General features: G+C 54.4%; 1 protein-coding gene across 1 annotated transcript; it reads right to left on the reverse strand.

Moving 5' to 3' along the window:
- On the reverse strand, nucleotides 1–5,846 carry CD300C (CD300c molecule). The gene is made up of 4 exons (XM_054458585.2): nucleotides 5,453–5,846; nucleotides 3,563–3,901; nucleotides 1,801–1,927; nucleotides 1–678 (listed from the first exon to the last, which is right to left on the reverse strand). Exons 1-4 carry the CDS (start codon nucleotides 5,511–5,513, stop codon nucleotides 531–533), a joined length of 675 nt encoding a protein of 224 aa, XP_054314560.2. The 5' UTR covers nucleotides 5,514–5,846; the 3' UTR covers nucleotides 1–530.
- Nucleotides 5,847–14,930: the final 9,084 nt, after the last annotated feature.

The following is a 14,930-nucleotide window of genomic DNA, read 5'->3' on the forward strand; positions in this document are numbered from 1 at the left end:
AGTGGATTTCTCACTCAGGTCTGACTGAGTGGGCCCGATACGTCCCAAACCTACATATTGTCATTTATTAAAGTTTGAAAGCATCATTGAATCGACACACTCAGCAAATGGAAGCAGCTGCATATTCTACACTCCTGGACCCAGGGAGTGTGGGCCATTATGGTGGCAAAGGTGCAGGGGAGTCCTGGACCTGCTTCTCCCTGTGAAAACGGTGGAGGAAGCAATGCCAGGCTCCTGGAGAAATGGAAGGGTGCAGGGAGGGCATCCGGGCACTCAGAGGTATTGCTGACGGCCCGAGGCTTAGCTGGCTGGGGTGTGCACGTGAGACGTGGAGTCACAGCTCAGGGCGTCCGTGTCCATCAGGTTCATGTGTGACACATGAGGATCGGGCACAGGGAAAAGGCTGAAGGAGGCTCACAAAGGATTCCAGGAGATGTGGGGAGAGCAGCCCGGGAGGGAGTGGTCAGGAGGTCATTCCAGTCCCACAGAGGGGCTCTGTTGCAGCGCAGGGCCTTGATGGACAGCAGATGCTACTGGTTCTCACCCTTGGGCCAACTCTGCCTGCTTCTAGAGCTTCTCTGAGGTCTGTTCACCCAGAGGACGGCACCCAGCATGCTCAGGAGCAGGGGCAGCTCCAGGAGGACCAGGAGCAGGAAGCGGACATTGCTGAACAGGGAGCTGTGGGGACACGGTGATGGGCAGTGAGTCACCTCCCCAGGGGAGGCCCAGGTGCCCTCCACCATCCCCCGACCCTTGTGTCCCAATCCTGTGACCACAGCCAACCACATAAGCACCCCCCTGGACAGTCCATCCCATCTCAGCATCACGGCCCCTAACCCTCAGCCTCAGATTTGCCCTTGACCTGAGGACTGTGACACAGGAAGGGCAGGACCATGAGAGGACGTGAGGTCATGCCAGGGATCCAGGCAGGGTCTGTGTCCAGAATGCAGCTGTCTACCTCTGTGCTCCCCATGGAGGGTTACTCAGCTGGGGTCCCGGAATTCACAAAGCGTTATTTGTTTGATGTCACCTCTCCTGTACACAGCATTTCCAGGAGAGCAGAGACCATTTGTTTCATTCACAGTGAGTACCTGGTGCCTACCCTGAGTCTCCAAAAATATGCCCTACAACTTCAGTGGTTGTTGAAGGAATTAATGAAGGGACAGCTCAGCTCTCGGCTCCTCAGAAGACTGGGCTTATCAAACAGGATGAAACTGGCCAGGGCTGTGAGGGAGGCAGGGGAGAGGACTGGGGCCACCGGACCCCAGAGCATCTGCCCCTTTCCCTGGCCTGGCCAGGTCCCAAGGCTCCTCGCAGGACATTTGCCTCGCTCCTCCCTCCACCTGGACCCTTCTTCCTCCAGACCCCAGAGTGCCCAGCCCCCAACCCTTGAGGTCTCCATGCTCATGTCCTCTAATTCTCAAACCCTCTTCTGATCATTGTCAGTGAAATAGCAACTCCAACACCTACACAAGCTCTCCCCAAACCCAAGAGACAAATATCTCATCCCAGCATTCATTACCCTTTGCTGTATTTGTACATCAGCCTCTGTGCTGACTTGCTCAATGCGTGAATCCACACAGTAGAACTCAACTTCCACCAGGGCAGGACAGTGGCTGTGTGGTTCCCTGCTGTGACCCAATCCCAAAAGGAGCGCCTGACACTTAATAGAACCTTCACATTTGGTGTGGGAGGTGCGAACAAAGAAGGGACTAGAAGAAGGGAGACCCGAGTCCCCTAAACATCACACGCAGTGGAGAGGCCGCCCACGTGGCCCAGTCCTATGTGCAGGCACCTTACCCAGGGTGTGGACTGGGTTTGGGGCTGTCCTTTCTGGTCACGCTGTGCCAGGTGTGCACGGGCAGCTGCGTGGGAGGACCTGAGGTGTCCATGGAGCTCTGGGGGCTGGAGGCTGTGGTTGTCCCGGCTGTGGGTGAAACACAGGTCAACCTTGATGACGTCACATGGGTCTCCCACTTACTCTCACCTGTTCTGCTCCAATTTTCACAGACAAGGTCACCAATGATGTGCTGGACAGATGCCCTGCATCCAATATGCCCCACGGCCACACCCAGGCCTGACCAGGGTCCTGGGCCTCTCCTTGTCCCATCCCTAGGTACTGCAGAGCCAGGACACTATTTCAGATGTGAGAGCTGCCCTACTCACCTGTGGCAAAGGCACGGGTCTCCAGGTTCCCCCCCAGCCAGGGAGGGACAGGGTGACCTGGGAGAATGGGGTGATGTTTACTCTGTGAAGGGTGACCCAGAGTCACTGCGGAGCCAGGGCCCTGGGCACAGCAGTGGCTGGAGAGAAGCTGGAAGTGAGGACAGGAAGTCAGCGGGGTCCTCCCTGAATGATGGGACCCGAGTCCACTCAGCCCCAAATGGCAGCCATGCCGCGGCCCCACGAGGCCATTGGACCATCCTCTCAGCAGGAGGGAATGCCTAGGAAGAAAGATCTAGAGAGGGGATGCCCGGTGAAGCCTGGGAGGTGGCCCGCGGTGAAGACAGCTGGATAAGGGCCCTTTCCTCCTCTCCCCGGCACCCTCAGTTAGGATCTTACTTCCTCACTGCTAGATAGGAAGGCACAAAGGGCACAGGAGAGACGCATCCCCCCCCAGGAAATGGAGAACAAGAAGATGCTCCGAGGAACCTGGGATGTTGTCAGAAGAAAATGATGGAAAAGCAACCGCACTGAGGCCACTGGGTTTGTGTCTCGAGAGACAGGAGGGGGACTTTGAGGGAAGAATGATCTGCGGTAGGGGGAAGGGCCCTCAGGTCCATGCCAGTCTCAGAGCTCATTTCCATCCGCAGGTCCCTCTGCCTGAGGGGGCAATTTCTGGGGTTTCCCTGGGTTCCCTCCTGTGGTAAAAGGTGCCAGAGAATAAGGGGGACACAGAGGTCAGCCTCGGGGGCAGGATGCAGTTCCCAGGAGCATGGGAACCCCACCCAGGGCTCTGGGGCTCCTTCCTGTGTCCTCCAGTGACTGCTGCAGGAGCTCCCACGACAGGACTGTGAGGCTGCGGCCTCAGGACCCTCCAGACAGGGCGGCATCCATGCAGTCCCCAGGGCAGGGGCAGCCTTGAGTGAGAAGAGCCAGTGATGGGGGGGGTCCCATTCCCCGTGGGGAAGAGCGAGTCAGACCCAGGCGGGACAGTGGGCGCCCTTCAGTATGGACCCAGCCCTTGTCAGTACAGGGAGGTAGCAAGGACCCCAGAGTCAGGGGTGGCCTCACAGACCCCACCCAGGAAAGTTTCAGGCCTGAGGCTGTGAGGGAGGGCACACAGCGGGGGGGGGGTCTCCAGCCACAGGGCCAGGGTGCTTTTGTGGGTGCCCACCCTCCCAACACACATGCAGGTGCACACACACACAAACCACACCACACTCCTATGCAGGCACCCATACACAAAGATACACTCACACTCTTCCACGCACATTGGCACACAGTGTCCTGAGTCACCAACCTCCAGGCTCACACCCTCCTGTTCCACTTCTTTCTTCAGGGACAGAATGAATAGCCCTAGATTCAGGCAGGCCTGGTGCTGAGAAAAGGAGGGGCTCACCTGGGAACACGGACACCTCAACCTCGACAACGGGATCATGAAAGTCTCGGAGCAACGGTGTATCCACCCCACACCAGTAGGTGCCTGCATCCTCCTCCGTGAGATTCTCCAGGGTCACTGTGAAGCTGAGGTTTGCAGGACTGTCCCTGATGGACACTCGGCCGTTCCTTTTTCCTGCTGGCCCTTCGGTCTCCACAATCTTGTCACATCGGAGAATCTGTGGTGGTCTGCACCAGAATTTGTTGCGAGTCCTGTGTTCCTCCTCATAGTAACACTGCACACTCAGGGATCCCCCCACGGGGCCCGCCACGGTGCTGGGGCCACTCAGAGGAAAACAGCCTGAAAAATACAAGCCAAAATCCTGTCTCCTTACCAGAGGGTCCTGGTCAGGGGTGCCCCGGTGTCAGGCCCTCATGGACCCTGGGGGTGTGAAGAAGGCAATGGCAGGCAGGCAGGCTTTGTCCACCCAGGAACAGGGACTGAGGGTGGGAGGCTCCCTCTGGGCAGAGGTGGGAAGGGCATGGGAAGTTTCCATGGAGACTGGAAAGGCCAGGCTAGGGAAACACTGGGTGTGTGCAGGCCTGTGTGTGCATGTGAGTGTGACTGTGTGTGACTGTGTGTGCATGTGTGTGTGACTGTGTGAGTGTGACTGTGTGTGACTGTGAGTGTGACTGTGTGACTGTGTGAGTGTGACTTTGTGTGACTGTGTGTGCATGTGTGACTGTGTGTGACTGTGTGTGTGTGACTGTGTGTGAGTGTGACTGCATGTGCGAGTGTGACTGTGTGCGACTGTGTGAGTGTGACTGTGTGCATGTGCGAGTGTGACTGTGTGCATGTGAGTGTGACTGTGTGTGTGACTGTGTGTGCATGTGTGATTGTGTGTATGTGAGTGTAACTGTCTTGACTGAGTGTGACACTGTGTGACTGTGCATGTGAGTGTGACTGAGTGTGACTGTGTGAGTGTGACTGTGTGAGAGTGTGACTGTGTGTGACTGTGCGAGTGTGACTGTGACTGTGTGACTGTGTGTGTGACTGCATGTGCGAGTGTAACTGTGACTGTGTGAGTGACTGTGTGTGCATGTATGACTGACAGTGTGTGCATGTGATTGTGTGTGCATGTGAGTGTAACTGTCTGACTGAGTGTCACACTGTGTGTGAGTGTGACTGTGTGTGACTGTGAGTGTGACTGTGTGTGCATGTGTGATTGTGTGAGTGTAACTGTCTTGACTGAGTGTGACACTGTGTGAGTGTGACTGTGCATGTGAGTGTGACTGTGACTGTGTGTGCGTGAGTGTGACTGTGTGTGCGTGTGAGTGTGACTGTGTGTGACTGTGTGTGACTGTGTCTGTGAGTGTGACTGTGTGACTGTGTGTGACTGAGTGTGACTGTGTGTGACTGTGTGTGAGTGACTGTGTGTGCACGTGAGTATGACTGTGTGACAGTGTGTGCATGTGTGATTGTGTGTGCATGTGAGTGTAACTGTGTGACTGAGTGTGACACTGTATGAGTGTGACTGTGCGTGTGAGTGTGACTGTGTGTGCATGTGTGTGTGCGTGTGAGTGTGACTGTGTGTGCGTGTGAGTGTGACTGTGTGTGTGATCGTCCCAGATAAAATTTGTGATTGGATAACTTTGGCAATGACAGTCCCAGCATCGCCTCCCACCAGGGCTTCCTGTCTCGGGCACAGAGGAATAGGCCTCCCCCATGCTGTGCCCTGCGGCCTGCTGTCCCCTGGTGAGGCGGCTGCTGACCGCTCCTGGTTGCTCCTCTGCCCTCCTCCCCTTTCCCTGCCCCTGCTCCCCTCTGTGACCGCTACTCCAGCGCCTGCACCCCTCCCTGCCCTCTCCCACTCAGGACAGAGCTCCCCGAGTCCAGGGCCGGCCCACTCACCTGGGACAAGCAGGAGGAGCAGAGCTGAAGGCCGCCACGAGGCCCAGGCCCTGGCAGTCATTCCTGTAACACGAATGTCACCTGCCACTGTGCAAGACCCCAGGAGGGGACAAAATGTAGTCTCCTCCCAGCAGATCTGAGCTTCGCTTCTGCTTTTCTTCTGCTCTCTGCTTCCTTGTCCAGTCCTGTCTCAGGTCTGAGGCTGGAGAGGGTCAGGGTGCAGGAAGCTCAGGGAGGGAGCCGCCTAGGCTGAGGCCAGTGCTGACAGCTCTGGGATGGTGCTAGTGGCTCCTCTCAACCCCAAAGTCTGGCAAAGTCCAGGTTCCCTTGGGTGGGAATGCAGCCACTTCCCCACAGCCCACAGCTTCTGGCTTCAGTGTGTTACTCACACCGCAGAAGGCAGAGCCAAGCCGGGCCATTTCCTACCACGTGGGCTGCCCCACCCTCTGTGACATGTCACTTCCTGGTCAGGATGGACAATCTTGTGGTTGGAGGCTAAATCTGCCACCTTCTTTAGCCTTGGAGGTGACCAGAGAAAGGCTGTGTCCCTTAATCTTCAGCTAGGTCCCCGCAGAGAGCTCTGCCCCTAAGACCCCCAGCTCTTCTTCTGGCCTCAGAAGTTAGCGCTATGAACCCAGACACCATCTGCATGTCCCTTTTTGGTGCTGAGTCCCCAACCAGGTTAAAATCCCACAGGCTTGGGGAGTTTTCTTCTTGTGCCCCTGTCCCCAGACCTACACACAGAGCGGCATCACCCACCCGAGACCCTCCTTTTCCATCTTGTCTTCTTGCCGAAATCCATGCCCCAGTGAGAATCAGGGCAGAGAACTGAAAATAGAGAGAGAGTTCAGACATGTGAAGATGCTGAAGTGGGACTTTGTGGAGGATGTGAGGCTGCGACTGAGCCAGCACACACCCCAGGGCACACGGAGGGGGGTTTGGTGACTGAGAGGACACTTTGTCATGAGCAGCGGCTGCTGGTGTCTATCCTGGGTCCACTGTGATGGCCAGGTGCCTCCCCAGGGAGCAGTCATGGGGGACAGGCCTTCCCAGGAAGCGGGAACCCAGGTCTGTCCACACTCAGCATGGCTGGTTCTCCTGATGTGATGGGCTCAGGGTGTCTCTACCCTGGAAAGGGCAAAGAGGCAGGTCAGACACAGGATTTGCCTCCTGCCTGTCCTGGGGGGCATCACCCCTTCTCCACCTTCTCGTGCTTTAAACATATTCCTTGACTCTCCCAACCCTCCTACAGATTTCCGTTCCTTTCTTCCTATCACGCCCAATAGCACCAGTGTGTGCACACAGCCATGAGGCCGAGTGGAGAGTGACGGGAGTCTGGGCAAACCTGGCACGATGAAGGGGTCCCTGCACCCTCGACCTGCCCTGTCCTCCCTCCATTTACACTCTCAGGGACACAGCATGCACTGGGGTCATTGGTGTTGATGCCCCCAGACTCACATCATGGGACTGTCTCCAGCCCAGTGCAATCCCAGGGCTTCCAATTAGCCCAGTGTTCAGGTCTGGCCTGGGCCTGGCTTTGAAGTGTCCCAACTCTGCCATGGGCTGACCTGGTCTCCCCTTCTGCTCATACCCACCCCTTTCATTCTCCACAGAATCAGCAACGTGATCCCTGACACACACACGTGGCCCTGGGGAGGCGCTACTGAACTCCCAATGGCTCCTGCTGTCACAGGATGGCACCCACCTGACCTGGCCTCTGCACACAGGTCCTGGCAGCCTCCCAGCACCTGGTAGGTGTCTCCAGCCTCCTGGATCCAGGTTCACCCCGGTGCTGCCGCCCTCCCCACTCAGGCCTTTGTCCAGACCCTCAACCTGCCACTCCTCTGCCTGGCTCCAGCCGACAGGGTTGCCTGCATGTTCCTTGACCTTCCCAGGTTATGGTGGCTCCCTTTTTAGGGGTCCTCATGATCCATTTCACACTTCCCTCTCATCTTCCTCAGTCTTTCTGTTGGCAGGTCAATGTCTGCTCCCATCTAGACTGGCCGCCCCTTGAGAGCAGGTGCAGCCTCTTGTCTCGTTCACAGCTGTGCCCACTGTCACTCCAGGGTCTGCCAAGTGCAGTTTAACAAACTGGCTGTTGAAAGGATGAATGGGTGAATGGATGCATGACGTCCTGATGTACCACTGCCTCAGAGGACTTAGTCGTCCAAAGTTGGTGCACCATTTCCTGCCCAGGCTGGGGAAGAGACAGGAAATGCTGTCTGGAGGCCCTGGAGCCACCTGACCCAGGGAGGTGTCTGCCCCTGGTAGGACAAGTGCACCTGCTCTCTCTGCCTCAGGGGTCCTCCTCCAGGCATCCTGGTGCTCACTCCCTCCTTTCTCCTGATCCCTGCTTGCTCAGCGCCTATTAGAGGGGCTGCACCACAGTCCCCCTCAGCTCCTGCACAGCAGTCACCCCACTTCTCTTATTTTATTCCGTGACTCTTTTCATCTCTGACTCTCATATTTCTTCTGGAATTTATGCGTCTATTTTTGCATCTGTTTATCATTTCTATCCCCAACCTGGAACGTGAGCTCAATGAAAACAGGGCTCCTTGCCTGGGTGTTCACGGCTGGACTCCAATGCCAGGTCAGTGTCTGATACACCAGAAGCTCCCATAAGTACCTGCTGAATGGAAAAATAGGTGAGGACCCCCAGGCGTGGCCCTCCTTGACCTGGTGGACTCATGGGAATCATCTGCCTTATAGGGGTCTTGGGTGTGGCATCCCTGGAACTGAAACAATGGTCAGCTGATAACGTCTTCCTTTGTCTGTATAAGCAGACATGGTCTACACTAGTGAGCAAAAGACTCAGTTAACTACCATATCAAGAAGTCACGGCCCTCAACCAATTTCCATACTTGAGTCAGTTAAAAGCCACAGCCCTGGAATGAAGGGGAGGTCAGGTCCCCTTGAGGAAGGAGGAAGGAAAGGCCTGGCTACCATTCCACAATTCACACTGATAATCTTCTACCAGCCCTCCCAGAGGGACCAGAAGACACTGGCCAGGATGTGTCTACATAAAGAAGGGAATTGTCAGGTTTTGGGGGAATCCTGGATCCTCTTCTGCAGGGACCCCAATCCTGAGAGGCCCAGCATGGGGCTTGGCCCACTATTCTGAGCAAAGGCCTGTGGAGATCAGGGAACAATGGAGTTTTCACCCAGGTCTGACTTAGTGGGCATGATAGGTCCAGAATCTATGTATTGTCATTTCTTGAAGTTCGAAAGCATCATTGAATTGACACACTCAGCAAATGGAAGCAGCCACATATTCTGCACTCCCGGACCCAGGGAGTATGGGCAATTATGGTGGCAAAGGTGCAGGGGAGTCCTGGACCTGCCCCTCCCTGTGAAAATGGTGAAGGAAGCAATGCCAAGCTCCTGGAGAAATGGAAAGGTGCAGAGAGGGCATCAGGCACTTAGAGGTGTTGGTGACAGTCCGAGGTTCAGCTGGGCGGGGCGTTCACATGAGACATGGAGTCACAGCTCAGGGCGTCCGTGTCCATCAGGTTCACGTGTGACTCGCAGATCAGGCACAGGGAAAAGGCTAAAGGAGGCTCACAGAGAATTCTAGAAGATGTGGAGACAGCAGCCCGGGAGGGAGTGGTCAGGAGGTCATTCCAGTCCCACAGAGGGGTTTCGTCGCAGTGCAGGGCCTTGATGGACAGTAGATGCTACTGGTTCTCACCCTCTGGCCAACTCTGCCTGCTTCTAGAGCTTCTCTGAGGTCTGTTCACCCAGAGGACGGCACCCAGCATGCTCAGGAGCAGGGGCAGCTCCAGGACAAGGAGCAGGACGTAGGGGCTGCTGAACAGGGGGCTGTGGGGACACGGTGACGGGCAGTGAGTCATCTCCCCAGGGGAGGTCCAGGTGCCCTCCACCTTCTGCCTGTCTGTGAACCCAGGTCCTATGGCCGCACAAATCCCTGTAAGGACAAACTCTGTATATGACAACTCCTCTAAAGGGACCATTAGTCCCTGACCTTCAGCCTGAGAATCCCTGGAGTCTCAGGACTGCCTATAAGGAAGCACATGGCCATGAGAATGGTGCATAGAGATGGGGAGGGATCCAGGTGAGAACCACGCCCACAAGATCTCTACATCTGGGGGTTATTCACTGGCGCATGGAATCAGTCATGTAGTTTGATGTCCATATGGCCATCATTTCCCAAGAAGGTCAGGACTATTCATGTTATTCACAAATGACTGGCACCTGCCCTCTGGTTGCCAACATCAGCCTGTAAAATTCATGGTTGTTGAAGGAATGAACGAATGGCCCAGCTCAGCTCTCAGCTCCTCAGAGGACTGGGCTCATCAAACAGGATGACACTCGGGCCAGGGCTGCAAGGGAGGCAGGGGAGAGGGCCGGGGTCACCGGACCCCAGAGCATTTGCCCCCTGTCCTGGCCTGGCCAGGTCCCAGGACTCCCTTGCAGGACATTTGCCTCGCTCCTCCCTCCGCCTGGACCCCTCGTCCCCCAGACCCCAGAGTGCCCTGCTCCCAAACCCTGCAGGTCTCCACACTCATGTCCTCTAATCCACAAACCCTCTTCTGATCATTGTCGGTGAAATAGCGACTCCAACACCCACACACATGCTCCCCAAACCCAAGGCACAAATATCTCTTCCCAGCAGTCATCAAACTTTGCTGTATTTGTCTGTCAGCCTCTGTGCTGACCTGTTCACTGTGTGAATCCACCTGGTAGAACCCAAATTCCACCAGAGCAAGACTGTGGCTGGGTGGTTCCCTGCTGTGACCCTATCCTGACAGGAGCGCCTGGTACTTAGTAGGACCTTCACATTAGGTGTGGGAGGAGTGAGCAAAGAAGGGTCCAGAAGAAGGGAGACACAACCCTCCCATCTCTCCCCAGCCTACAGGGAAGGCTGCCCACGAGGCAGTCCTGGGGGCACGAACCTTACCCAGGGTGTGGGCTGGGATCAGGGCTGTCCTGTCTGGTTGAGCTGGGCCAGGTGCATGCTGGGAGGTAACGGGAGGACCTGAGGTGCCCGTGGAGCTCTGAGACTGGAGGCTGCAGTCAGGGCTGCAGGGGCATCACAGGTCAGTCTTGGTAACCTCGCTTGAGTCTCCCACTCATCATCACCTGTTCGGCTCTGATTTCCACAGACACGATCACTCAGTACATGCTGGACAGATGCTCTGAGTCCAACATGTTCCACGGCCACACGCAGGCCTGACCAGGCCCTGGGCCCCTCCCTAGCCTTATCCCCACGTCCTTCATAGCCAGATGAGCACTTTCAGATGCAAGAGTCGACCTGCTCTCTAGGGGAACGTGAGAGTCTGTGGAAAGAAGACCTGGCTGCAGACCCCATCCCAGCCAAGGAGGGAGGGGTGACATTTACTCTGTGAAGCATGACCTAGAGTGACTGCGGAGCCAGGGCCCTGGGTATAGCAGTGGCTGCAGTGAGGCTGGAAGTAAGGACAGGAACTCAGTGGGGTGCTCCCTGAATGATGGGACCCAAGTCCACTCAACCCCAAATGTCAGCCAGTCTGGTGGCCCCACAAGGCCAGACACTTTCAGGGTGGGGCACACAGAGGAGTCTCGAACAACAGGTGCAAATGTGCTTTTGTGCATGTCAGCACACACACACACACGGGTGCACACACACAAGCACACCACACAACTGTGCATGCACACACACATACCCCACACCTGTGCATGCACACACACACACCACAAACACAACTCACACCTGTGCGTGCGTGCACACACACACACACACAGCTGTGCATGCACACACACACACAGAGCAAACCCATGCACGCACACACGGACACTGTGTCCTAAGTCACTGCCTGCAACCTCACACACTCCTGTCCCATTTCTCACTTCAGGGACAGAATGACCAGCCCTAGACTCAGACAGGCCTGGTGCTGAGTGAAGGGGGCTCCCCTGGGAACACTGACACCTCCACCTGGAAGACGAGGTCTTGGAAGACAGGATCTTGAAATTCTTGGAGCAATAGTCTATTGACCCCACACAAACATCCACCTGCATCCTCCTCTGTGAGGCTCTCCAGGGTCACTGTGAAGCTGAGGTTTGCAGGATGGTCCCTGATGGACACTCAGCCATTCCTCACTTCCGCTGACTCTCTGGCCTTTACAGTCTTGTTACATAGTAGAAAAAGTGGTTGTCTGCACCAGTATTTGTTGAAAGTCCTGTATTCCTCCTCATACTGACACTGCACATTCAGGGATGCCCACTGCAGTGTCTGGCATAGTGCTGGGGCCGCCCACAGCAAAACAGCCTGGAAAACACAAGCCAAAGTCCCAGCTTCTCCTCAGATGGGCCTGGGTCAGGGATGATCTGGGGTCAGGGCCTCTCGGACCCTGGGGTTGTAGAGGAGACAGTGGCAGGCAGACAGCCCTTGTCCACCCAGGAATCTGAACTGAGGGGTGAGTAGCTCCCTCCCTGCAGAGGTGGGAATGGGGAGGGGGGTTTCCATGGAGACAGGAAGGGCATGGACTGGGAAAACACTGTGTGTGTGCCTGCCTGTGTGTGCACGTGCATGCATCTATGATTGTATGTGTGGTGCATCAGGATGGCATTTCGGATTGGATAACTGTGGCAATGACAGTCACAGGCACCTCTCCGTCAGGGCCTTCTCTGTCGAGGATGCGGTGGGACATGAGTCACCTGCGCTGTGCCCTGGAGCCTGGCGCTCAGCTGGTGAGGCAGCTGCTGACAGCTCCTCGGTGCTCTTCTGTCCTCCTGCCCTCTCTCCATGTCCCTACTTCCATGTCCAGGGCCCACCCACCCACCTGAGACATTCAGGAGGAACAGAGCTGCCAGTAGCCAAGCAGCCCGATCTCTGGTGGTCATTTCTCAGATGTCACTTGTCACTGCACCAGGCTCTGGTAGGAAAAGGTGGAGTCCCCTCTCCCAGGGTCTGAGCCCCACTTCTGCTTTCTTCCCCTCTCCGCTTCCTTGTCCAGCCCTGTCTCAAGTCTGAGGCTGGAGATGGGAGATTGCAGAAAGCTCAGGAGAGAAGCTCCCTGGGCCAGTGCAGGCACCCCCAGACTCAAGGGGCCAGGGACCAGGGGCCAAGGTGCAACCAGGATCTGAAGCTCAATGGGCAGTTCTGACCAGAGCAAGTTTCATCCCTAAAGACAAGTGCCCAGGGCAGGGGGTGGAACCAGGCAGGAAAGAGGAGGACACATCTGATTCTGGCCCATGGCTTCCACTGTATTGAGAAGCAGCACACACACTGCACGTTGAACTTCTCACTTCTGGGAGAAGAAGAGACACCCAATGTCCCTACTGAACATGTTCACCTAGGCTGGAACTTGGTTTGGTGACAATCTTCAATGCTTCTTATTTGTGAACAAGGGAAGCAGTCTTTGAAGCACTAACTATAACCAGTGCCAGACCTAAGTTAGATTATCTATACAACTTGTGAACCAAAGTGTATCTGAGACAAATCACAATTAATTATGGAAGTTTATTTTGCCAAGGTTAAGGGCACATCCATGACACAGCCTCAGGAGGTCCTCACAACATGTGCCTGAGGTGGTCAGGGCACAGCTTGGCTTTATACATTTTAGGGAGACATAAGACATTAATCAGTATATTAGGTTGGTACAAAAGTAATTGCAGTTTTGCCATTACTTTTAATGCACTCCAGCCTGGGCAACATTAGTTTTAATGGCAAAAACCGCAATTACTTTTGCACCAACCTAATATGTAAGATGTACATTGTTTCGGTCTAGAAAGGCAAAACAACTCAAAATGGGAGGGGGCTTCCAGGTCACAGGTAGATAAGAGACAAACAGTTGCATTTTTTTGAGTTTCTGATTAGCCTTTCCAAAGGAAGCAATCAGATATACATTTATCTCAGAGAGTAAAGGTATGACATTGAGTTACATCTGTCCTTTGTCCACAAGGAATTTCCTTGTGAACGAATTGTGAGGGAGGTATGTAGCTTTTTTTTTTTTTTTTAATCTTAGTAGCTATCTTTTTTAGCAATAGAACAGGAGGCAGGTTTGCTCTAAACAGTTCCCAGCTTGGCTTTTCCCTTTGGCTTGGTGGTTGTGGGGTCTGGAGATTTATTTTCCTTCCACAAACTTCAGGGCTGGTTGGCAGAAGTATTGAACCCATACATTTATACGTGTCCTTTTATTATCCACCCCTCTGCAGACAGTGTCTTGCTTTGCTGCCCAGGCTGGAGTTCAGTGGCACAATCACAGCTCCCTGCAGCCTCAAACTCCTGGACTCAAGCAATCTTCCCACCTCAGCCTCCCAAACTGTTGGGATTATAGGCGTGAGCCACTGCATCCAGTCACAATCTTCTTTTTTATAGCTCAATTAATTATACTTTATTGCTTTTTGTGTACCAAGAAATTGATCTGTGAACTTCCCTCATTTAAAATATACTGCAGTTTTGTAACCTTGTTTTTTCATCTCTCTCTCTCTCTCTCTCTCTCTCTCAAAAATAGAAATGGCCCAGGCCTCTCTGGACCTTAGGGAGGCCCTGAAGGCCAGAGAGGAATAAAGCAGATATTTCTGATTCCAGCCCAAGGAAAGACATTCACTTTGGGCTTTAATCTTTGCTTAATTATTTTTTCCTTTGCAAAAGAGAAAGAGACTCAATTTCCTCAGTGGCTGGCTCTATGATATTGAATGTGCAGCTTGTTGAATCCTTAGGCGTTGTATTCTAAATTTCTCTATGGCAGGCCTTGAAACCCAAACAGTTAATCAACTCTGGGCAATGTCTGTGGAGAGGTCACTCTGCAGGTTAGAGGGGGGGCCTCCCCAGCCAGAGTCTTCCTGAGTTTCTGTGTGGATCTTCCTGAATCAGGTCCTCATGTGCAGTCTTGAGAGTTGAAGAAAGAAATTCCCACAGGGTGCAGTGGCTCACGCCTGTAATCCCAGCACTTTGGGAGGCTGAGGCAGGCAGATCACTTGAGGCCAGAAGTTTGAGACCAGCCTGGCCGACATTGTGAAACTCCATCTCTACTAAAAGTACAAAAATTAGCTTAGCACAGTGGCTCATGCCTGTAATCCTAGCACTTTGAGAGGCCAAAGGGGGTGGCTCACTTGAGGCCAGAAATTCGAGACCAGCCTGGCCAACATGGGAAAACCCTGTCTCTACCAAAAAATTACAAAAATTAGCTGGAGTGGTGGCATGCACCTGTAGTCCCAGCTACTCGGGAGGCTGAGGCACAAGAATCGCTTGAACCTGGGTGGTGGAGGTTGCAGTGAGCCAGGATCGAGCCACTGCACTCCAGCCTGGGAGACAGAGCAAGTCTATCTCAAAAAAAAAAAGAAAAGAAAGAAATTCCCACAGGGTCACATACACACGTACTCAAACCTAAAGCCCAATGTCCACTCTCAAATCACCTTTGTCTTTGCACTGGTTCCCTGTTGTAAATTTCAACCTGTCAGCACAGCCAGGGACCAGCACAGGCTGCTTTCAGTTTCGAAGTGTTTCCTGAAAAGCAAAAGGCACTGGAGGAGTGAG

Source organism: Pongo pygmaeus, chromosome 19, assembly GCF_028885625.2.
Source record: "Pongo pygmaeus isolate AG05252 chromosome 19, NHGRI_mPonPyg2-v2.0_pri, whole genome shotgun sequence".
Classification (NCBI taxonomy): domain Eukaryota; kingdom Metazoa; phylum Chordata; class Mammalia; order Primates; family Hominidae; genus Pongo; species Pongo pygmaeus.

Bases quoted from the DNA above. Each gene is read 5' to 3' on its own strand.
- CD300C (XM_054458585.2), bottom strand. From the start codon at position 5,513: ATGACTGCCAGGGCCTGGGCCTCGTGGCGGCCTTCAGCTCTGCTCCTC. The intron at 3,902-5,452 runs GTGAGTGGGCCG...TGTATTTTTCAG, and splicing joins GCTCCTCCTGCTTGTCCCAG to GCTGTTTTCCTCTGAGTGGC. The intron at 679-1,800 runs GTAAGGTGCCTG...GTGTCCCCACAG, and splicing joins AAACCCAGTCCACACCCTGG to CTCCCTGTTCAGCAATGTCC.